At 43.5% G+C, this 24,325-nt stretch overlaps 1 protein-coding gene across 5 annotated transcripts in view; it reads left to right on the forward strand.

Moving 5' to 3' along the window:
• Positions 1-24,325, forward strand: part of RHBDL1 (rhomboid like 1) — an 85,869-nt gene that overhangs the window by 18,656 nt on the left and 42,888 nt on the right. For all 5 annotated transcript variants that reach the window (XM_077449541.1, XM_077449544.1, XM_077449545.1 and 2 more), the window contains exons 2-4: positions 9,078-9,236; positions 17,516-17,740; positions 21,441-21,589. In XM_077449541.1, coding sequence (XP_077305667.1) covers positions 9,078-9,236; positions 17,516-17,740; positions 21,441-21,589 — 533 coding nt within the window. The remainder of the gene's footprint in view (positions 1-9,077; positions 9,237-17,515; positions 17,741-21,440; positions 21,590-24,325) is intronic.

Raw genomic sequence — 24,325 nt, forward strand, 5'->3', positions numbered from 1 at the left:
AACCCCTGTACCTCTGTGTGAGCAAAGTGCAGCGTGGTGTGACAGACAGAGTCCATAATAGACAAGAGCAATAAATTGTAGAAAGGTTCAACTCAGTAAAGTTAGCCCTGGTGGGTAGGCGTGTGCAGTGAGGAGCAGAATGTGGCATGGCCAGGTCCACACCCAAGGGGGAGACTTCCTGAAGCGAGGTAGACGTACTCCCTGCACCGTCGCTTCTCCTCTAGAACCTTTCCCTATCTCTATGCAATGTCCCGGACCCTACACTAGCCACTCACATAAACCTGGGACCTGGAGTCTTAAATAGACAGTGCCTGACCCAAGATGGCCACCAAAGGCGCTTGGGGTACCAGTGTCCAGTTGGACAGCTGTCTTCTTGTGACCACAGGAAGTCATGAAAGAACCAAGTTCTTGACCATTACCTTCGCCTTGTGCATTGCTGCTTCGGTCAAGCGCCACCTACAGTGGAGAATACAGCCTACACCCCGGGGCCCCAGAGCAAATGAATTGTCTGCAATAGCTGTAGTTTCACCCTTGTGACAGAGGGTCTGACTCAGTGACTGGGTGTGTATAGCCAATGACATTATTATAAGGTCACTAAAGTAATGGGCAGAGTGACAATGCACAGGAAGTATTGCAGAGTGTTTCTGCTGAATGTACATGTAGGTGTGGATTGTATAGAGGGGAAGCTTGATAGACTTAATGTGAATACAAGATCCTTTCACAGCAAAGATGAAGGTGGAATGAGTGGGTGGATAATCATCTGAGTTTCAATAGGGCACAAGAAGTGGGTATAGCGGGACTCAAGAAAGGATTCTGTCTGTTGGATTCTGAATGAAAACAAAGTGCAGCGCTGTTAGGTGAAATAATGGAACAAAAAAGGACGGAAGACCTTTGGGAAAGATGTGGTAGGCAAACTATATAAAATGCGAGGGCGTAACTAGAGCCCTATTGTTCTTAGCTGTATTTATATAGCACTGACGTATTGCACTATTATTACTACTGCATTTAATATTAGGCATGGTAGACTATTGCTTATGAGGGGTGGAGAGAAAATGGGTGACTTTCTCCATACCATTTTTTTTCTTATTAAGCGCTGATTTCATAGAACCTTCTAAACCTGGTTAGACCAATCATCTAAGCCTGGTTAGGACCAATAAAATATGGTTAAAAGATCTAAGATCAGATTCAAGAGGGACATTGTAAGGGCACTAAAGATTGTTTGCCTACAGGTTTTAGCCCTTGTACACACGGTCGGACATTCTGACAACCAAATCCGTTGGATTTTGCCCAACAGATTTTGTCTGACGGATTTTGTCCGAAACTGTTGCATACACACGGTCGGACAAAGTTGTCGGGAAATCCGATTGTACATAACGTGATGACGTTATTTCGTTACGACGGGACTACGTTCAGGCTAGTAGCCAATAGCTTTGGTGTAGGAATTTGATCTGAGCATATGTGGCACTTTGTCCATCGGAGTAGGCTACACATGATCGGAGTATGTCCGATCGGAGAATTTTGTCGGAAAATTTTACCGGCAAGTTGGAAAAGTTGGTCCGTCGGATATTCAGATGGAAACAGTCCGATGGAGACCACACACAGTCGGAATATCCGACAAAACGGTCCGATAGGACACATTCCGTTGGAATCTCCGACCGTGTGTACAAGGGCTTAGTTGTGGAACTTAGTGTTTTATAGAGTGCACAGTGTAGCACCCCCTTACCCCTGGGTGGCTAATGTGGACCTCCAGGTGGCTCGGTGGGATAACATCTCAATCCCAGGGTCTGATCCTTGGTTTATGGTGGGGCAGAAAATAAGTTGGGCCGCAGTTCCTTTAGTCTTTTTACAATGTATTGTTGAAGTCAATAATGGGAGAGAGGGATTGGGGTGCATGTAATCCAAAAAAGGACCCAAAAATAGGACAGGTACTCAAGTAGCAGTAGACTGTTACCTTTTGGTAAATACTACATTTTGGGCCCTTTAAGAGCAGTCACAGTCTTTCTTAAATGGCAGTAGAGCTTTCTCTATTCAGTGTGTCTCTTGACCCCTCTGAGGGCAGTCAAAGATATCTTGATCTGTGGGAAGTGAATCCTTCTAATGCCACGTACATCGGATTGGAATTTCGGCCAGAAAAAGACAGATGAGAGCTTTTCATCGGAAAATGCGACAGTGTGTATGCTCCATCGGAATTTAGCTGGCAGAATTCCCGCCAGCCAAAAATTGAGAGCATGTTCTCAATTTTCCCCGACGGAAAAAAACTTTTTGTCCTCAAAAGTTCATGTAGATCTCTTTACAAATGTGGCGTATTTCAACAAAATACCATGAAAACGGTCTATAACAATTGCCAAATTGGAAGGCGTGTGCATGAACTATTTGCACCAGTAAACAAAACCCATTGTGCACACTGTTATAAAAAAAAAAAAAAGAAACAATAATAATACACACGATCAGAATTTCGGCCAGCAAAAGACCAATGAGAGCTTAGCATCGGAAAATGCGACTGTGTGTATGCTCCATCGGAATTTAGCTGGCCGAATTCCCGCCAGCAAAAATTTGAGAGCATGTTCTCAATTTTCCCGACGGAAAAACGTTCTATCGGAAATTCTGATCGTGTTTATGCAATTCCGACACGCAAAAACTCACACATGCTCAGATTTAACTACGAGATGGAAGCTATTAGCTACTGGGTATTGAACTTCCTTTTTCTAGTCCCGTCGTACGTGTTTTACGTCACCGCGTTCTTGACGGTCGGAATTTGGTGTGACCGTGTGCATGCAAGACAGCTTGAGCGAAATCCAGTTGGAATTCCGTCCGGGAAAACTATCAGAGCTTTTTCCAACGAGAATTCCCATCATGCGCACATGGCATTACAATGTTCTTACTAGATGGCACCTCTATCCAGCTCCTCTGCAACATTCTTCATTTAGATTGGGAGTCTCCAAACTGGGGCTCACGGGCCAGATGTGGCCTTTTGCTTGCCTTTATCTGGCCCTTGGGCACTATATCTTCCAATGATATAAGTCACTATTCCTCTCACTGACACCAATGATGGAAAACCCCCTTAAAGTATGAAGGGCAGTAAGCTGGCCCTTTGTTTTGAAAATTTGGAGATCCCTGGCTTGTAAGATTCAATTTACAGCCCAGTTTTCTTCAGATATTCATTCCAGCCCCAAGTTAAAGTAATTGTAAAGTCTCATTTAAAAAAAAAAAAAAAATAACAAACATGTTATACTTACCTTCTCTGTGCAGTTGGTTTTGCACAGAGCAGCATTGATCCTCCTCTTCTCGGGTCCCTCTTCGCTGCTCCTGGCACCTCCCTCCTGTCGAGTGCCCCCACAGCAAGCAGCTTGCTATGGGCCATCCAAGCTGAGACCATTCAGACATGGAGCCTCGCCCCCTCTCTCCCCTGATTGGCTAACTGACTTTGTTTGACAGCCGCGGGAGCCAATATGTCTCAGTCAATCAGGAGGAGAGTCCCAGACGGCTAAGACAGTCGTGGACATCGCTGGAGAGAGATGGGGCTCAGGTAAGTAATTAGGGCAGGGGTGCTCAACCTGTGGCTCTCCAGCTGTTGCAAAACTACAAGTCCCATCATGCCTCTGCCTCTGGGTGTCATGCTTGTGGCTGTCGGAGTCTTGCTATGCCTCATGGGACTTGTAGTTCCGCAACAGCTGGAGAGCCACAGGTTGAGCACCCCTGAATTAGGGGGTGCTGGGGAGGCTGCTACACACAGAAGGTTTTTTTTATCTTAATGCATAGAATGCCATAAGATAAAAAACCTTCTGCCTTTACAACTCCTTTAAGTCTTTGGGCCTACAGCACACGCTCCAGGCTGAGGCCAGGCCCAAATGAAAAGACACTCTAAATACATATCCTGCGTAGGCAAAGCCATGGAGGAAAGAGAACACTCTGGAAAGGTGAGACAAATAATATTGAAAACCTCCCAAACCATGCCTTTATACAATGACATTAGGAATTAGTTGGGTCAGACACATTCCTGAGGAAGGGGTCCTGCACAGCCCCGAAACGTTGCCATCACTGCCTGGAGCTTCCCAAACCATTCTGTACAATTTTTCATTTGCTGCTCTGTAATGCACTTTTTGGAGTCAGATTTCGATTTCTATTATAATAGTATAAAAAAAAAGTATGACACAAAGCTGGGTGGGATAAAAGAGATTAAAAGTGGGTTTAATAGATAATTGGAATATGTCCACTAAATGGATAGTCCAATATGAGAAAGTCATTCTTGTAGATTGCTGAAGCTCCTCTGGTTCAGAGTATTGGATGAATCTTCTGTGCTCATGTACTCAAAAAGAATAGGACGGGGACGCCACCATCTAAGTGTAGCTCTCTATTTACTATAAAGGGATGAAACCAATATGCACTGAATTGATAAAGTCATGATAAGGCACATCAGCAATCCTGTGGGCATATGTGTTCATCAGGGAAACTGGCTGGTAATGGCAGAATAACGACTGTAAACGGCAGAGTAATGCCCGGCAGTATAGCAGTGTTCGCTAGGGAAGCTTTTCCAAGCAATGCAAAGTTCACTGGGTGTGTGAAAGTTGACAGAACCAGTATGGAAACACCACTAAGCCAGAAACAGTTGCTGGATCATGTTAGACATGTGGGAGTGAAAGCGAGATGATGTCACTCATAAGGGCAAGTAGGCTTGAGAAAGGGGCGTTCCGAAGCCATTACCGGCATGCTTCCCTGATTAATGCCCAGTACACACGGTCGGATTTTCTGATGGATAATGTTCAATGGGAGCCTTTTGTCGGAAATTCGTGTGTAGGCTCCATCGGACATTTTCCATCGGAATTTCCGACACACAAAATTTGAGATCTGGATCTCAAATATTCCGACTACAAAATCCCATTCGTGAGTACGCAATTCCGACGCACAAAGTTCTACGCATGCTCGGAATCAAGCAGAAAAGCCGCACTGGCTATTGAACTTAAATTTTCTTGGCTCGTTGAATGTCACCGTGTTCTTGACGTTTGTAATTTCTGACAACATTGTGTGACCGTGTGTATGCAAGACAAGTTTGAGCCAACATCCGTTGGAAAAAATCATATGGATTTTGTTGTCAGAATGTCCGATCAATGTCCGATCATGTGTACGCGGCATTACTCTGCAGATGCCTGCAGGATTGGGTGTTTTCTCGGCTCATCATACGTCACCACGTTCTTGACGTTCGGAATTTCCGACAACTTAAATTTGCTCGGCTCGTCATACATCACAGCGTTCTTGATGTTCGGGAATTTCCGACAACATTGTGTGACCGTGTGCATGCAAGACAAGTTTGAGCCAACATCGGTCTGAAAAAATCCTATGGATTTTGTGGTCGGAATGTCTGATCAATGTCTGATCGTGTGTATGCGGCATTACTCTGCAGATGCCCGCGGGATTGTTAATGTATCTTATGTCTTTTATAAAGTGAGTGCATATTGGTTTTTATCTTTTATCTGCATATTATTATAAATCTACACAAAAGGCCCGTACACACGGTCGGACTTTTTGACAACAAACATGCAAATTAGCTGTTTTGGAGCAACATCCGACTGTGTGTACGCTCCATCGGACAAACTTTTTCTGTTTTCATCGGACTTTTGTTGGCTGTGCGAACAGACAAACTTTCTGGCAACAAAAGTCCGATGGAGCAAAGTCCGACCGTGTGTACGCAAAAGCATCGGACTTTTGTACAAGGTACAAACACGCATGCTCAGAACCAATGCAAAAGATCAGACTACAATACAGAAGTTGACCAAAGGTGGCGCTGGAGTCATTGAACGTCCTCTTTTGAAGTGGCGTCAGTACGTTGTGACGTCACTACGTTCGTCTTTGTTGTCAAAAAGTCCGACCGTGTGTATGCAATACAAACTTGTGGACCACACCCTTTGTACAAAAGTCCACGGAAAAGTTTGTACAAAGTCCGATCGTGTGTATGAGGCTTTAGACGGTTGCGACCCCCTGTCCTATTATTCTTTTTTAGATTTCTGTTGACCTCAATGGCACTTACACTTTGGAATTGGAAACTCCAAATTTAATAGATTTGCATATTTTTCAAAAGTTTTCACATGTTTGCTCATCTCTACCTAGTGGCATGTTTGATGGAATCTATCTTTTTGTTCAGCCAGCCAATCAGCCATAATTAGATTGACTCCTTTTGAACGGGAATGGCTACAGATGGAGAGATTTACATCTACATTTTAATTTTTTGGTTTAAATAAGGTTTAAGGAGGTTACAGTTTTTTTTAACTGCCTTTCTTTGACCAGAGGGATTGTCACAAGGCCCAAATTCAAAGCTGCTCTTAATTTTTCTTAATTTCAGGCATTTTGTACCATTAGAAAATTGTTATAATTCGACCCATGGATGTTAAAAAAAACAAAAAAAACAAACAAAAAAAAACCCTTATTTTTTGCCAAGTAAAAAAAAAGCTGCAATTCCCCAAATTAAAATATATGTCTTGCCTTTTTTTGCGAGTTAACGTATCAGGAAATGAATGTAGTATTTTAAAGGTTTGTCAGCCTAAATCTAAAGCGCCGTCTTATTAAAAATCAAAACCATTTGCGCTGTAAATTAAATGTCATAACTCAAAACATATCTGCCAGAATTTTTATGGCTGCTGTTTTTTAAGTCGTAAATCAGTGCTGGAAGGAAAATATTGCCTTGTACACCCAGACTGTCTAGCGGAATGGGCAGGAGACAAAAATTATGTCTTTTAAACCTCTCTGTGTCAAATTATTATTTTAGGAGGGCTATTTGTGTTATAAGATATATAAGTGTTAATGTCCTGAATGTATCAGAGGCCTTGTAAGCACAAAGGTCCCAAAAGAAAAAAAAAGGGGGGGGGGCACTGGACGACCATTTTTGCCCTGTTCCAGTTTTTTAACCACTTGTCGACCGCCCACAGTATATATATATATATATATATATATATATATATATATATATATGTCATTACTTTGATGCAACAGCTAGCTGAATGAATGAATAACTAGTATAGCGCTACATATGCAAACGAAATCGCCTCCGGGCGCTTTTGCCGCCAGTGTCCATCTGGGTTTTCAGAAGAGATGGGTCTTGAGCTTCTTCCTGAAGGCCAGATAGGTTTCTTCCGAGCGGATGTCGGGGGGGGGTAGAGCATTCTATAGCCGTGGTCCTTTGTTCGCCTTTTAATTTATAACGGGTCTTGGGGATGTGGATGAGGTTCTGGTTAGTTGACCGGAGATTGTGACCTGGGGTGTAAGTGCTTTATTTTGTCACAGAGGTATTGCGGGGCTTTTCCTTGTGTACATTTGTGAGCGAGACAGAGGGGTCTTCAATGTAACTCGATCCTTCATGGATAGCCAACGGAAGGCCCTCACGGACGGGGTGATTGATTCCCATGGTTTTTTTTCCAGTTACCAGTCTGGCTGGATGGTTTGTAGACGTGAAATTTGGTATTTTGGAAGTCCTACGTAGAGGAAATTTGCGTAGTCAAGTCGGGAATTGATGATTGTTCTACTGTAACTACTGCTGCTTTATCTCCTTCCGGGATGAAGGGGATGAGTCTACGCAGTAGGGGAAGAAGGTAGTGGAATCCGCTGACTACTGATCTTATTTGTGCATCCATCGTCATGTTTGACGTCATGTTTGAGTCAAAGATGACTGCTAGGCTTTTGGCTTTGGTGCTGGGGGTGATGGGTCGTCCGAGGATAGTGAGTGGCGTGGACATCGTGCCAGGGTTTTTGTTTCGGTTTGCGTGGAGGAAGAGGAGTTCTGTTTTGGATCCGTTGAGTTTAAGGGAGCTCTCCGTCATCCAATCATCAATCAATGAGAGACAATTCTCCATTGCCTGGTATTGGTCTTTTTTGTTGGCGATGCGTAGGTAGAGATGGATGTCATCCGCATAGGAATGATAAAGTAGATCCTGGTTGCTGATGATTTTAAGGAGTGGGCAGAGATAATCAACACTGATTATTTTTAATCCTTATGCTGCTAGCAATAGTAAATCATAGCTCCCAACTGTCCCGGATTTCGAGGTACAATACGTTCGTGTTTGTTGGCCAACAATTGTGTACCATTTGTATGCAAGACAAGTTCCTGGGACACGCCCTTCGGACAAAAGTCTGACGCTTTGTTGGCCAACAATCCGATCATGTGTACAAGGCTTAAAGTGATTGTAAGGGTTCTTTTAAAAAAAAAAAATAACAAACATATCATACTTACCTCCACTGTGCAGCTTGTTGTGCAGAGTGGCCCGAACCTCGTCTTCTGGGGTCCCTCTGTGACTCTCGCAGCTCCACCCAACATCAGATAACCCCGTGGGAAAAGCACTGCTGCTATCAATCTATCCAATCAAGAGCCAAGAACCCCCTGGCAGAGAGACAGTGCGTCCCAGTGGGTCAAGTTTTAGGGCTCAAAAACAGGGGGGGGGGCTGGGGGGCCGGTCACTGACAGGCGAAAAAATACGAGGGTTTACAATGCCTTTAACTCATTTCAGTCCAGAAGAGGAACCTGTACAACTGCATAGCTCCCAACTGTTCCTGATTTCAAGGGACTGTCCCTGATTTGGAGCAATGTCCCTCTGTCCCGCATTTTGGTCTGATCTATATAGATGTATATAAAATGCACTTTTTAATCTTTTAAAAAGTGTTTCCCAAGGCTAAACCTTTCATCTGATTTCTAAATTGCTGCATCATAAATTCTGCATGCCAATATAATGGAAATAGTAGTGGTAAAAAAACACTTGTGGGTTTAACCAACCAATATCTTTTGTACAATTCTCCTTTAAGGGGCGTGGCAGGGGGGCGTGTTCTATGCCTGCATACTTTTGCTAATAGTTGTCCCTCATTCCCATCTCAGAAAGTTGGGAGGTATGCAACTGTGCAAGACTGAAGGGAAGGTTGGAGGTCAGAATTAATTGTATTTGCATTGAACTGTTGGGAGATTAATGCCAATAAACTGATAAAGTTTAATCCTTGCAGCCCGCTCGAAACTTTGCACCTCATCCAGGAAGTCACAAGATCTTCTTACAGTCAGTAAATATACTCCTATACTTTATAATGATATGAACCCTTTCTCTCAACAGCTCGACCCAGACAACACCGGATTCGTATGTGCAGAAACCTTCACCACCCTGGTGAACAACCATGAGCTGCCCCTGGACCCCGCCAAACTGGAGATGTTATTTGCCCTCTCCCAGGGTAACGAGGAGGGGCAGATCTGCTACCCACAGCTGGTGGACCTGGTGAGTCAAGAATGTAGAAACATTTTAAATAAAGTAAAAAAAATATATATAGGAATTGGGTTTAAGAACTGGAGGAAATAAATGTGATTGTAGCACCCAAAAATGTGCATTGTTAGTGTACGTCTGAAAGTTAGTTTTCCTATAGACCTGTTGATAAAAAACGTTTGTGGGCTGGGTGGTTAGCAGTGTTTCTGCATAGCAATGTGGTTCTGGGTTACAATTCCAGCAGGGCACTATCTGCATGGAGTTTGTAGGTCTTCCCCATGTTTGTGAGGGTTTCTTCTAGTTCAGGTTTCCCCCCACAATCCAATAATTACATAGTTACTAGAGATGCGATCAACATTAGTTTATTAAAGAGGAACTTGTCAGGAACCATGAAACAGACAGAGACAGAAGTACAATCAAATCACACTTGTTTATTAATAAAAATAAAAAGGTAAATAGAAAAAAGCGTAGTCAAGCATAGCCAGAGTCCAGTAGCCAGATTGGGTAGTCAGCCAGTCCAAAGTTCATAAACCAGATCGGGTAATCAGCCAATCCAGACGTCAGGGATCCAAGGAGAGCAACTGCAAGCCGGATAGAAGCCAGGAGGGATGTCAGCAAGCCAGTCTTAGAAACAAACAGCAGGAGATGGTTCCTAGTGATGTGACCACTTGAAGGCAAATGAAAGAGTGAGCTGGAAGGCTTTAAATAGGCAGGTCAGACAAGCATCATCGGGAACAGCTGGTAACTGTGGAAAGAGAAGAGAGCTGGCAATTAGCCGACAGCTGAGAAGCCAGCCTAGAGGAGGAAGGTCTAAGCCAGCCCTGACAGAACTGCATAGCTCCCAACTGTCCCTGATTTGGAACAATGTCCCTCTGTCCCTCTTTCCCCCTCATTTGTCCCTCATTTTGGTCTGATCCATATAGTTGTATATAGAATGTACTTTTTATCTTTCAAAAAATGTTTCCCAGTGCTAAACATTTCATCCAAATTCTAAATTGCCGCATTTGTAAATTTTTAAAGCCAATATAAAGGAATAGTAGTGGTTAGAAAAAGCCCTTGTGGATTTAATTACCGTATATACTCGAGTATAGGCCGACCCGAATATAAGCCGAGGCCCCCAATTTACCCCCAAAAAAACTGGCAAACTTATTGACTCGTGTATAAGCCGAGGGTGAGACATGCCTGTCCATCCCTGTGTGTGTGTCCGTCCATCCCTGTGTGTCCGTCCATCCCTGTGTGTCCGTCCATCCCTGTGTGTCCGTCCATCCATCCCTGTGTGTGTGTGTGTCCATCCATCCATCCATCCCTGTGTGTGTGTGTCTCCATCCATCCATCCATCCATCCCTGTGTGTGTGTGTCTCCATCCATCCATCCATCCCTGTGTGTGTCTCCATCCATCCACCCATCCCTGTGTGTGTCTCCATCCATCCACCCATCCCTGTGTGTGTGTGTGTGTGTGTGTGTGTGTGTGTGTGTGTGTGTGTGTGTGTGTGTGTGTGTGTGTGTCCAGCCTACCTTTGTCCCGAGCCTCCGTCCCGTGCCTTGCCTCCTTGCCTCCGTTCCGTCCCGTGCCTTGCCTCCTTGCCTCCGTTCCGTCCCGTGCCGTCCCGTGCCGTGCCGTGCCTTGCCGTCGTGTCGTGCCTTGCCTTGCCTCCGTCCCGTCCCGTCCCGTGCCGTGCCGTGCCGTGCCTTGCCTTGCCTTGCCTTGCCTCCGTCCCGTGCCCTCTTCGGCGGCCATTGTAAAATTCAAAAGCCGCGCCTCCTCCTTCGCCTGTGATAGGCGGAACACTGAATTTCCCAGCAGCCTGTGTTCCGCCTATCACTGACGTCGTATCATCCTCGTCCGTAGTACGAGGATGATACGATGTCCGTGATAGGCGGAACACAGGCTGCTGGGAAATTCAGTGTTCCGCCTATCACAGGCGAAGGCGGAGCCGGAGGCGCGGCTTTTGAATAGAATGGCCGCTGTCTGTCTGCTCGACACGCTGATCGAGCGGGCAGACAGCGATGACTCGAGTATAAGCCGAGGGGGGCACTTTCAGCCTCAAAAAAGAGGCTGAAAATCTCGGCTTATACTCGAGTATATACGGTAACCCTTTTTTTTTTGGTTAATTCTCTTTTAAGGGGGTGTGGCAGGGGGTGTTTCCTATGCTTACATAAGATTTCTAGAAGGCGTCCCTCATTCCCATGTCAAAATGTTGGGAGGTATGGAACTGCAGTCTGCTCACATAATTTGTAATAAAAATATCTTTGGCGCTCTGAAGCTTCCCTCCAACCACTTTGCATATCATTTTATATATACTGTGATTCTGTACTTGCCAAATATGCTGCAGAAATCTCCCTTCACTGAGTCTGGCTGCAGCCATTTTAACTGTGGGCAGCTGAGACTGCTGCCTGTTCACTTCCTGGATTTACACAGACACACAGAGGCACACCTCCAGCTCTGCAGGCCTCATTGGCCCTCTTATGACTCACCCCCCCCCCTCCCTTCTTGGCAAACTTTAACAAGAGAGTGAGAGCTGTGCATGATGTCATAAGCCTAGGCTTTATTCCAGGCAATAAACAGGAATTGGGCTGTATAAAGTATTTACTGGCAGAAAAAAAAAGTTTTACTATCCAAAGTTAAAACAACAACAAGGGCAGAAGATTTAATATATGGAAAGTTGAAAAAATGACTGACGTCCCGCTTTATGTTAATAATTTTGTTTTGTAATATTCGTTATTTTAGAATATTTTGGTTTTGGAATTGGTTTCATATATTCAGATTCAGGTAAAGCGTAACTCCACTTTTGTTGAGAAAAAAAAAATTCCCCTCTGGGTGATCTCTGTACATTGCAGATTCCTAGCTTTTGTTATTCTGAAGAAATCCCTATGTGTTCCTCTGTGCCTCTGTACTGAGTGGGTCTAATGGGAGGGGTTTCATAATTAACTGTCAGGTGTGCAGGACACTAATGATGAAATCTGCTGGGTCTGCATCCCTTTAGACGTGTTCCTGTTGAAAGTATCTCTCCAAAAATTAAATTTTTGTTGCAGGGGATGCCTGAAATCTGACTTGTATCTTAGGCAGACTTCCAGGAAAATTGGTGAGCCAATCCCACAAGCGGAAAATTATGTTTCTGGGGAGTGGTCAGTACACATTCTGTGTACAGAACAACCCCAGGTAGCCATATTGCATTGCATTCTCAGAAAATTACATTGGCTGCAGGTTGAAAAGAAAAGGTAATTTTTAATACCATTCAATTACAATATGGCCCCTTTCACACTGGAGCGGTTTTTCAAAAAACTAGCCCTTTCACTCTGGAGGGCTTTCACACTGGAGCGGTCCGCTAGCAGGACGGTGAAAAAAGTCCTGATAGCCGCATATTTGGAGCGGTGTATTTACCGCTCCTAAACCGCTCCTACCCATTGAAGCGCAGCAGCGTTTTGCCGGCGGTTTTAACCCTTTTTTGTCCGCTAGCGGGGGTTAAAACTGCCCCGCTAGCGGCCGCATACCGCCGCTAAAACGGCGGTAAAGCGCCGCTATTTTTAGCCCGCACCGCCCCAGTGTGAAAGGGGCCTAAGATTAGTGAAGTTACTCTTTAATTTCTGTATTTTCAAATCACTTCGAATTTCAGAAGACAACATTCTGTTCTATTCTAATTATTCTATTTTTTTCTATTCTATTCTTTTCTATTATTATTATTATATTATTTCATTTGTATACCATACTGTATTTACTGCAATATGTTTCCATTTAAAATTCATTTTTGAATGGAAAGATATTGCAATAAATACAGCAAGGTATAAAAATGAAATATTTTTCGAATTTGAAAATGAATTCGAAATGGTAACATATTGCACTAAATACAGTAAGGTATAAAAGTGAAAAAAAAAAGGATAATGAAAAGAATAGAAAAGAATAGATTTAACTTTATTTTCAAGTTTTTCGAATTCAAATACATTTTTGAATTTTTCGAATCTGTTATTTTGTTATGTTATTTTGTTCCATTATAATGTATTTTGGATTCCTTGATTCGTTACTTATGTGATTCGGAAATTTGGATACTGTACATCTGAATCTCAGAATAATCACCTTTTGATATGTAATGAAATGAATAGCAGTGTAGTTGAGCATCATGGGAAATGTAGTTCCAAAACATCTGGGGTGCCAAGGTTCGCCATCACTGGTCTATACTCTCCTTTTATCACCAAATGAATCGCCTTGTAAGAAAAACAAAGCACGGGCAGCACATCGTTTTTAACAACTCTTCTTTAACATAGTCAACGTCGTTTATTTTATTTTTTTCATTTTCCATCACAGACACTGGTTGAAATTCCAGGCGAAAGAACGTATTTCTCTGGAGAGTTGAATACAGATTGCTTTTTCCTATATCTCGCTCTTTTCAGGACGGACAGCGTGTCACCTGTCAATCAAGTACCCGTTGCTCCGGATTAAATGATAAAGCTGTGTTTAGTTGTCTGGATGGAATGGGGAAATACTACTCTCCAAATCTGGAAAGGGGATGACTCTTGATGTCGGTCCCAGTGGGAAATATTTTCCATTAAAATGTAATTCGGCCTTTGAGCTAATTCTATAGTGATCTGTGCAGTAAAAACAAAAAGGCATAAATCTGTGTGCCTTACAGCGCGTTTGTATGGTATGGTCTTTTTCTAATCAAAATGTTTGGTTCTTAACCACTTAAGGGCCGAGCCGCTTTTTGAGATTGGTTGTTTACAAGTTAAAAACTATTTTTTTTTGCTAGAAAATTACTTAGAACCCCAAACATTATAAAAAAAAATTCTAACACCCTAGAGAATAAAATGGTGGTTGTTGCAATACTTTCTGTCACACCGTATTTGCGTAGGGGTCTTAGAAACGCACTTTAAAAAAAAAAAAAATACACTTTTTTGAATAAAAAAATAAGAACAGTAAAGTTAGCCCAATTTTTGTTTCTATTGTGAAAGACAATGTTACACCAAGTAAATTGATACCAAACATGTCGTGCTTCAAAATTGCGCCTGCTCGTGGAATGACGACAAACTTTTACCCTTAAAAATCCTAATAGGGACATTTAAAAAAATTCTACAGGTTGCATGTTTTGAGTTACAGAGGAGGTCTAGGGGTATAATTATTGCTCTCACTCATTTTTCATATATAATATATAATATTAATAATAATAATAATAATAATAATAATTAATAATAATTATAATAATAAATATTAATAATAATAATAATAATAATAATTTATTATAATAATAATAATATATATTTCATATGTGGGTGCTACTCACGTATGCGTTCGCTTCTGCACGCAAGGTTTTTTTTTCAATTTATTAAATTTTTTCAATTTATTTTATCTTTTATTTTAATTTTTTACACTGTTCTTTAAAAAAAAAAAAAAAATTGTCACTTTTATTCCTGTTATAAGGAATGTAAACATCCCTTGAAAAAAAGAATGACAGGACCTCTTAAATATGAGACCTCGGATCTCATATTTATACTAAAATTCAATAAAAAAAAGAGCTATGGGCGGAAGCGATGTTTTGACGTCTCTTTTGCCCTGCAATGATATGGAGATGGGTGGGCCATCTTCCCCTCACTTGTCTCCATGTCACACAAGGGACAACATCCGATCACCTCCGCCACTGCTGATGTCTCCGGCAAGCAGCGGAGGGCACCAGAGCACGTCAGGAGGGGGGCCCCTTTCCCGCCGCCGATAAAAGTGATCTCACGGTGAATCCGCCACAGAGACCACTATCATCGGAACCCGGACCACCGGCCGAAGAAGAGGATACCGGGGTTATGGCAACTAGCTGCTGCCATAACAACGATATTCCTCTTCAAAGTTAGGACGTATATTGGCGTGTGGTGGTCCGGAAGTGGTTAAACATAAATATGGCATTGAAATAAATAAAAAAAAATTACAAATGCAAGTTTAATATTTGAGATGTGAGGCTGGGTTCACATCTGTGCGGCTGTGGTTCCCAGCATGGGGTCCGGTGCGTTCCTGTTCACTGGTTCAGGTGCAAATTGGGTCTGAATTTTTGCCTGAATTTGCACCTGAATTGGAACCAAACACACACAGGACCCTTTCAGAATGCAGGCCGTGGCCACCGTGGACCTATGTGTACTGGCTCCACTGGGAGGCGGTCACACTCGCATGTCATGCGAACTGCATACTTGTAAGCCCGCATCCATTTTCGCACATATGTGAACCCAGCCTTACTAAATCCTCCCCCCTGCAACACCAGATATTGTAACAGACTTCATCTCCTATATTGTTTTCAGTTTGGTTTACCATTTCAGCCTGTCGTTTCCTCAAATTCAGCATTAAATCTCTCTCTTGACCTAATTTCTGTCTATAGGGTGGCAATGCTGCCTTGCAGGAACCCCTGAAGCCCCAGCGTAGCCACCTGTATGTGCACGCTCCCTGCCAAGGCTACATTCCTGTGTGCCAGTGTTGCATGCAAACAACAAATCGACATAAATAGGCAACTCAAAGCTCAGAAGCACACCGGACACTATGTGCTTGGCATACAAGGCATGATGGGACATGTAGTCCTGATGTGCAAGGGCATGTGACTTAATTCTGACATAAACAGTGTGCACTCCTAAAAGAAGTGGATGGGCACACACTCTAGTAGGACGCTTCAAAATTTTTTTATTGTAGCAAACCGAAGACAAAAGACATCACAGCACTAGAATACTCCCTTGTGGATATTTTCTCCATTGTGTTTCTTTTCTCTCCCTCTTTTTATTACAGTATACTAATGACGTTGTCCCTCTGCAGATATTCCATCCATAGTACTATCTCCTGAAAAGTGAACTTTGTTTCATGAAACACGTTGAGTCGTTGGATATCTTTCTATGTATATGTGCCATCATACAACTATGGGTTATTGGATATATTCTATTGAATTGTAATATGATTTTAATCATACATGTGATTACAAACTGCATTCTTTTAAGGATGTATTGATTTATTTTTGTTTGGTGCAACTTTTCCAAAGTTCCATGTGCAATGTGTGTTTTTGAGAGTTCTCGTATATATAGGGCCTGAGCTGCACGCATATTCATAGTAACATTGGCCTTTTCTACTGAGCACACAGTACAGAATACACGCAAGATCGGTTGACGCGTTTCACGCTAAAAAGTACTTATTAATTCAGGCTGGGGAAATATCCAAAATTTAAAGTCGGCAGCTGGCTCAGCCTCTCAGCTTCATTGCTTGAGGACTGAGCCGGCCAGAGAGAAGGTGACTGAGAGTCCCCGGCTCTCTGCTCAGAGCAGAGTGGGAGAACTGAGCGATCAGTGGTGTTTGATCGCTCAGTTCTCAGCATAGAGATGACGGGGGACAGATGCAGCATCAAATCAAATCCACCAAGGCAAGTAAAAGTTTCTTTTTATTTAAGATTTTTTAAAGGCTGGATAGCATGGAATGTAGCAGGTCTAGGAGGGAAGAATATATGGTCTTGGGTAAAGTGAATATTGAAGGTGAGCTGAATCTTGGGATTGTCTAGGATAGTGGTCACCAAACTGCGGTCCAGGGGCCAGATGTGGCCCTTTGCTTGCCTTTACTTAGCCCTTTGGGCACTATCTTCCCATTGACACCAACAAAGGGGCACCATTTCTCCCACTGACACCAACAATGGGGCACCATTTCTTGCATTGACACCAACAAAGGGGCACCATTTCTCCCACTGACATGAACAATTGACACTATTCCTCTCATTGATTACAACAATGGGACACTATTTCTTCTACCAATGATGGAGAATTTTCTACTCCCACTGGCCACAGCCTGGCCCCGCTAAAACCTATTAGACAGTAAACTGGCCCTTTGTTTAGTAAGTTTGAAGACCTCTGGTCTAGGATAAATGTTCCGGCAACAATGACCCAACTCTAGATTGAGCGTCTTGGAATTATTTATGTTCTAATTTATTTTTACTCTCTTTTGAGTTTTACTCTAATTCATTTTTTTCACACCTTTGGTTTGCAGCAGTGTTAATGGCTGCACATAGGAGGAGCATAGCATAGCAAAAAATGTACAACTATGAACAGAATATGTAGTTATGGACTTTGTGTGGACATATAGAAGAGAAACTCAGTTTCTCATCTATGACTCCATATTCTGTTCATAGTTGCACATGATTTGCTAGGATGTGGACATACAGCACACACAGTCTGGGCTTCTCTCCCGTTATAGCATAGCAAGAAAGGGGGTTGGTAAATAACCATGGTACTTGTGCTTGTTACAATTATGCAAATTTCAATAAAGTATTTCAAAAAAATTATTCCCAATTCTGCCACAGATAAGCAGCAAGAGGTCCAGCAGCTTCCGAAGAGCCATTAGCAGCGGTCAGCGAGCTCTTCCTCGTGATGTTCTGCTTGACCAGGATGGGCTGGGTGTCTACAAGAGGTTTGTCCGCTATGTGGCCTACGAGATTTTGCCTGGGGAGATGGAGAGACGCTGGTACTTCTACCAACATCGGCCGTGCCCACCGCCTGTCTTCATGGCAGCTGTAACCCTGACTCAGGCAAGTGACCAAATCCAACCTCCTTTTTATATCAGGGCATCAATACAACCTTCCAAGGCTTGGAAGTGGAATAATGTGGTGATTATAATTGACTACCTACCTTCTTCCATTATGAGGTAGGCTCTTGAAGAATGTTACACAGTTACATAATAGGTGAGGTTGAAAAAAGACACAAGTCCATCAATTCCAACCTATGTGTGTGAATATATGTCAGTATTGCATTGTATATCCCTGTATGTTGCGGTCGTTCAGGTACTTATCTAAGCTCTTGTACACACGGTCGGACATTCTGACAACCAAATCCGTCAGATTTTGTCTGACTGATTTTGTCCGAAACTGTTGCATACACACGGTCGGACAAAGTTGTCGGAAAATCAGATCATTCAGAACGTGATGACATTATTTCGTTACGACGGGACTACGTTCATGCTAGTAGCCAATAGCTTTGGTGTAGGAATTTGATCTGAGCATGCGTGGCACTTTGTCCGATCAGAATTCTCTACACATGATCGGACAAGGTCCGATCGGATCATGTTGTCAGAAAGTTTTCCACACATGGTCGGATTATCCGACAACATGGTCCGATCGGGCATTTTCCGTCGGAATGTCCGACCGTGTGTACAAGGGCTAACAGTTTTTAGAAACTATCGCTACTCCCTGCTGAGACCACCGCCTGTGGAAGGGAATTCCACATCCTTGCCGCTCTTACAGTAAATAACCCTCTACGTAGTTTAAGGTTAAACCACTTTTCTAATTTGAATGATTGGCTACGTGTTTTGTTAAACTCCCGTCCGCAAAAAAGTTTTATCCTTATTGTGGGGTCACCAGTATGGTATTTGTAAATTGAAATCATATTGTGTCTTCTCCAGAGAGAAGTTCAGTGCTCACAACCTTTCTTAATAACTAATATCCTCCAGACCCTTTATTAGCTTTGTTGCCCTTCTTTGTACTCTCTCCATTTCCAGTACATCCTTCCTGAGGACTGGTGCCCAGAACTGGACAACATACTCTAAGTGCGGCCAGACCAGAGTCTTGTAGAGCGGGAGAATTATCATTTTATCTCTGGAGTTGATCCCCTTTTTAATGCCAATATTCTGTTTGCTTTGTTAGCAGCAGCTTGGCATTGCATGCCATTGCTGAGCCCATCATCTACTAGGACCCCCGGGTCCTTTTCCATCCTAGATTCCCCCAAAGGTTCTCCCCCCCAGTGTATAGATTGCATTCATATTTTTGCCACTCAAATGCATTATTTTACATTTTTATACATTAAACCTCATTTGCCATGTAGTTGCCCACCCCATTAATTTGTTTAGATCTTCTTGAAAGGTTTACACATCCTGTGGAGAAGTTATTGCCCTATTTAGCTTAGTATCATCCACAAATACAGAGATTGAACTGTTTACCCCATCCTCCAGGTTGTTTATGAACAAATTAAATAGGATTGGCCCCAGCACAGAATCCTGTGGGACCCCACTACCAACCCCTGACCATTCCGAGTACTCCCCATTTATCACCACCCTCTGAACTTACCCTTTTAGCCAGTTTTCAATCCATGTACTCACCCTATGGTCCATGCCAACGGACCTTATTTTGTACAGTAAAAATTTATGTCGAACTGTGTCAAATGCTTTTGCAAAATCCAGATACACAACGTCTTCCTTTACCTAGATGGAAACTCTCCTCCTCATAGAAAGTTAAAAGATTGGTTTGGCAAGAATGATTCTTCATGAATCCATGCTGATTATTGCTAATAATACAATTTCCATTACTAAAATCTTGTATATAGTCCATTATCATCCCCTCCAAGAGCTTGCATACTATTGATGTTAGGCTCACAGTACTGTACTCTCTGTAGTCACCTCTCCTGGGACCCCACAGGGAAGCAGCCTTATACAGGGAACTCCTGGCCTGGCCCGAAAGGTCTTTTGCAATCTGGCCTAGCCCTATCCAGGGCCTACACATTCTGGTTATATCCACATAGCTCTGGGATGTTTAGCTCCCATGCCCCAAGGGTTGCTAGGACTCCTCCCAACCTGGCTTATAACAGGGCACCGACTCACCCATGACATTACTGCAGGAGGGCTCTACCTAAAAGGGGCCTAGCATCTGATGACCCTACTTACTATAACCAAAAACTATTCTGGTACAGAGCCACCTAGTTGCAAAGTAGCTAACTGCACCTGCCTACAAGTACATAAACATATAGTGATGAGCTTGGTGCATATGAAAGAGCGCATGGCCACATAATCATTTATACACTCATCGGCCACTTTTATTAGGTACACCTGTTCAATTGCCTAGTAAAAAAAAATTCTAATCCGCCAATCACATGGCAGCCACTCAATGCATTTAGGCATCTAGACGTGGTGAAGGTGACTTGCTGAAGTTCAAACCGAGCATCAGAATGAGGAAGAAAGGGGATTTAAGGGACTTTCAACGTGGCATGATCGTTGGTGACAGACGAGCTGGTCTGAGGATTTCAAAAACTGCGGATCTACTGGGATTTTCACACACAACCGTCTCTCGAGTTTACAGAGAATGGTTAGAAAAATAGAAAATATCCAGTGAGTGGCAGTTGTGTGGATGAAAATGCCTTTGATGTCAGAGATCCGAGGAAAATGGGCAGACTGGTTTGAGATGATAGAAAGGCAACAGTAACTCAAATAACCACTCGCTACACCCAAGGTATGCAGAATACCATACCATAAACCACACAACACATCAAACCTTGAAGCAGATGTGCTACAGCAGCAGAAGACCACACCAGGTGCCACTCCTGTCAGCTAAGAACAGGAAACTGAGCCTCGATTTCATCTGCAACATTCAGATGGTGGGGTCAAAATATGGCGTAAACGGCATGAAAACATGGATCCATCCTGCCTTGTATCAATGGTTCAGGTTGGTGGTGTAATGGTGTGGGGGATAATTTTTGGCACACTTTGGGCCCCTAGTATCAATTCAGCATCATTTAAACACCACGGCCTACCTGAGTATTGTTGCTGACCATGTCCATCCCTTTATGACTACAGTGTCCCCATCTTCTGATGGCTCCTTCCAGCAGGATAATGCCCCATGTCACAAAGCTCCAATCATCTCCCCACTCCAATGACCTCCACATTTACCAGATGTCATCCAATAGAGCACTCTGAGGAATGTTTCCAACACCTTGTTGAATCTATGCCATGAAGAACAAACGCAGTTCTGAAGGCAAAAGGGGGTCCAACCCATTATGTGGTCAGTGAGTGTGTATCCAACAGGTGGATGGAAATCCGAGAGCCCGTATATCATAACGCAAAGGTCAACTTCCCATGTAATAACGTGAACAGACTGTGCCTAAAGTACTTCACAACCTCATACCAAATGACAATGTATAGTGTCTATCAAGAGGGACGGATAGAAATAACATGGGTAAGATGGGACAGGGCCAGGATGCCTTGTAAAAACAAAGGTGATCTCTAATAAGGGGGTTAAGAAGGACAGAGGAGAAGGTGCACTAAGTGAGGAAGTACACCTCTGTTGTCATATGATTGGCCATTTGAAAATAGGCAACGTTCGGATCAAGCTGATGGACCTGAACAGGATGAATAACATGATTTTTAATTAAAAAAATAAGTTCACCTCAACGATGTCCATTCTAAGAGTTTGATAGTCTTTTGTTCTTCGTCTATTGTCCTCCTCAAAGCTGTCTTCTCCTCTCTAGATCATAGTATTCCTCTGTTATGGGGTCAAACTGAACAAGTGGGTTTTACAGACGTACCACCCAGAGTACATGAAGAGTCCGCTGGTCTACCACCCGGGGCATCGGGCCAGAGCTTGGCGCTTCCTCACCTACATGTTCATGCATGTTGGGTAAGTTTTGTTCCTCAGTGGTATAACTAATGTTTCACTATCTACTATTACTCTTTATACTCTACAACTTACCAACACCCTAGGAAGGGGTGTTCCACTCACCACAGTTTGGGATCTGAGGATATCAGCTAGTAGAGCAGAACTGGGGTCTTTTTGGGGGGTTTTTTTGTTTTATTTTGTAAAAGGGTTTATATAAAGTCACCTAATATCAATAAACCTGTCAACATGTATTACTATATGAAAATCTTTGAAGTAGTTTTCATTTACATATGTGCATGGGGAATGCCAGATGGGCTCATTACATACACAAAGGTTGTGGCTTCTCTTATTACAGCGCCCTGCCTCAGTACTCTTCTCAGGAGCCCTCAGTTCTGATGCCAGCATTTGGCAGGCTTTTGGGAGGAGTTATGCAAATATCAAAATGAGTTGATTGGTGGTTGACAGTTTTGGAAGAGTGGACATTCCCTGGCGGGGTGTATTTACATCCAGGCTGCCCTAGGTAATGCCCACATGTGATGGTGAGACCTCCATGATTGAACTGAAGGAGCTAGATGATGCTGCACATCTTCCAGCCGGGAAATGAGGCGGGGCTCTATCTGACTTGCTGCAGCTTCTATTGCACATTGTGAATAGCTCACAGTGTGCAGCAAAATCATTGTAAGCCATTTACAGTGCAGGAGAGGAGCCGGTACAACTGTGCCAGACTAAAGGGTAAGGTTGGAGTTCACCTATTGCGCTAAGACAGTGCCAACATTTTTTTTTCTGCTTTCTCACTGCCTCTTTTGGCGAATCTATACAGGTCTGTATGAATTACAGACAGATGTAGGTGCTTTCCCACCAGGAGATCAAATTACACCAAGCTGTTCACAGCACAGCAGTAAAATAGCAGAATTCTCAATGGCCCCTTCTGCTGGCTGAAAAAGATAAATCATATTTCTATGCAATGCTTTAGATTTTAAAACAAGCTTTATAGAATTAAAATATTTTTTTGAATGAATCTTTTTTTAGTCTCAAATGCAATGAGATATATATATAAAAATCTATACTTCCCCTTCAATTAAAAAAAAAGTTTTGGCCGTCGTCCTCACTTCACCCCCCTGCGTCATAGCTGGGTCCCTGTGGTCCTTCTCTGTGTTTGGCAGCAGCTGATCGTTATCCCGATTTCGGAATCAAAGCCCGGCGACTGAAGAGATTCTCTTTGTGCCTTTATCGTGGCAGATAAACAAGATTTTTTCGACATGTTTTATGAGTCTCCATGGTAACCAGGTACTTGAGACTCGGCTCTGGGGCTGCTTTCTTGACTTTTAATGGGTTATTTTGCATTTGAAAAAATGCAAAAATCAGTTGCTTTTGAAAAAAAAAAAGCTCTTCATATATGTTTTTTTTTTTTTTTTGGTCGGTACTGAAGAACAAAAAGGTTACTTATTCTGAAAGCTCAAAAGTGCTCTTTTCTGCCACATACCACAGCCAGGTTGGCAACCTGACTTTTTCCTTCTGTGGGTAAAGCTGAACTCCGGGCCCACATTGCAGGGGGGTAAATGCTCCGTTTTTGTAAAGGGGTTTTCAAAAAGCCGAGAAATACTCACCTAATCCGCCGATCCTTCCAGCACAAGACTGGTTTCTTTGGCGACTCCACTCCGTGGTCCAGCGGTCTTGTGCTGTAGACTGTTCCTGACGTCATCATGCCCCTAGACCCGATCTGGATTTGAGAACGTCAAGAACAATCCACCACTGGACATGGGGGAGCACAGTTTTCCATAGAATTGAAGGGGAGTGTAGGCTCTGTGTTCACCCCTAGACAAAACGAGCTGTTAACCCATGCAGTGCAGGGACTCCACTGCATGGGGAAAAGAATTGCCCAGAGTTGGGCTTTAAAGTTGAAGTCCAGGTATGAATATTTTTGCATAGATACATGGACAGCATCAGGGGTCAAGTCCTGGGGAAAAAAATGTGGGAACTCCCACCCAAGATCCACTCCCCCACCAAAAAAAAAAATAATATGCTCATATGCATATATATTTCACAGAAAATATAGTGCAACATTTATTGTAAAGTGCCAGTTTAAAAAAACAAAATAAGTTAACTTGTCAAACTAACAGAATAATCACCACAAGAACGGAGGGGGACAGGAGCAGAACGGAGGGGGACAGCAGCAGAAAGGAGGGGGGCACGGAGGAATACTGGAGGGGGACAGCAGCAGAAGGGAGGGGGAGTGGGGGACACAGCAGCAGAACAGAGGTGGAGTGGGGGGGGGGGGGGGCAGCAGCAGAACAGAGGGGGAGTGGGGGACACAGCAGCAGAATGGAGGGGGAGTGGTGGACAGCAGCAGAACGGAGGGGGAGTGGGGGGGGGGGGACAGCAGCAGAATGGAGGGGGAGTGGGGGACAGCAGCAGAACGGAGGAGGAGTGGGGGAAACAGCAGCAGAATGGAGGGAGAGTGGGGGACAGCAGCAGAATGGAGGAGGAGTGGGGGACACAGCAGCAGAACGGAGGGGGAGTGGGGGACAGCAGCAGAATGGAGGGGAAGTGGGGGAAAGCAGTAGAACGGAGGGGGAGTGGGGGAAAGCAGCAGAACGAAGGGGGAGTGGGGCACACAGCAGCAGAACGGAGGGGGAGCATGCTCACTGTAACTAACAAAGTGTGTGTAACACACTAACCTGGAAGTTTTTCAATGACTCTGGCGGGCGGTAAACTCGTGGCGGACCTCGTGGGCGGGAGGACTCGGAGGCTCAGCTC

The sequence above is a fragment of the Lithobates pipiens genome, unplaced genomic scaffold, assembly GCF_037356315.1.
Source record: "Lithobates pipiens isolate NorthernLeopardFrog02 unplaced genomic scaffold, aLitPip1_a1.2 Scaffold_22, whole genome shotgun sequence".
Classification (NCBI taxonomy): domain Eukaryota; kingdom Metazoa; phylum Chordata; class Amphibia; order Anura; family Ranidae; genus Lithobates; species Lithobates pipiens.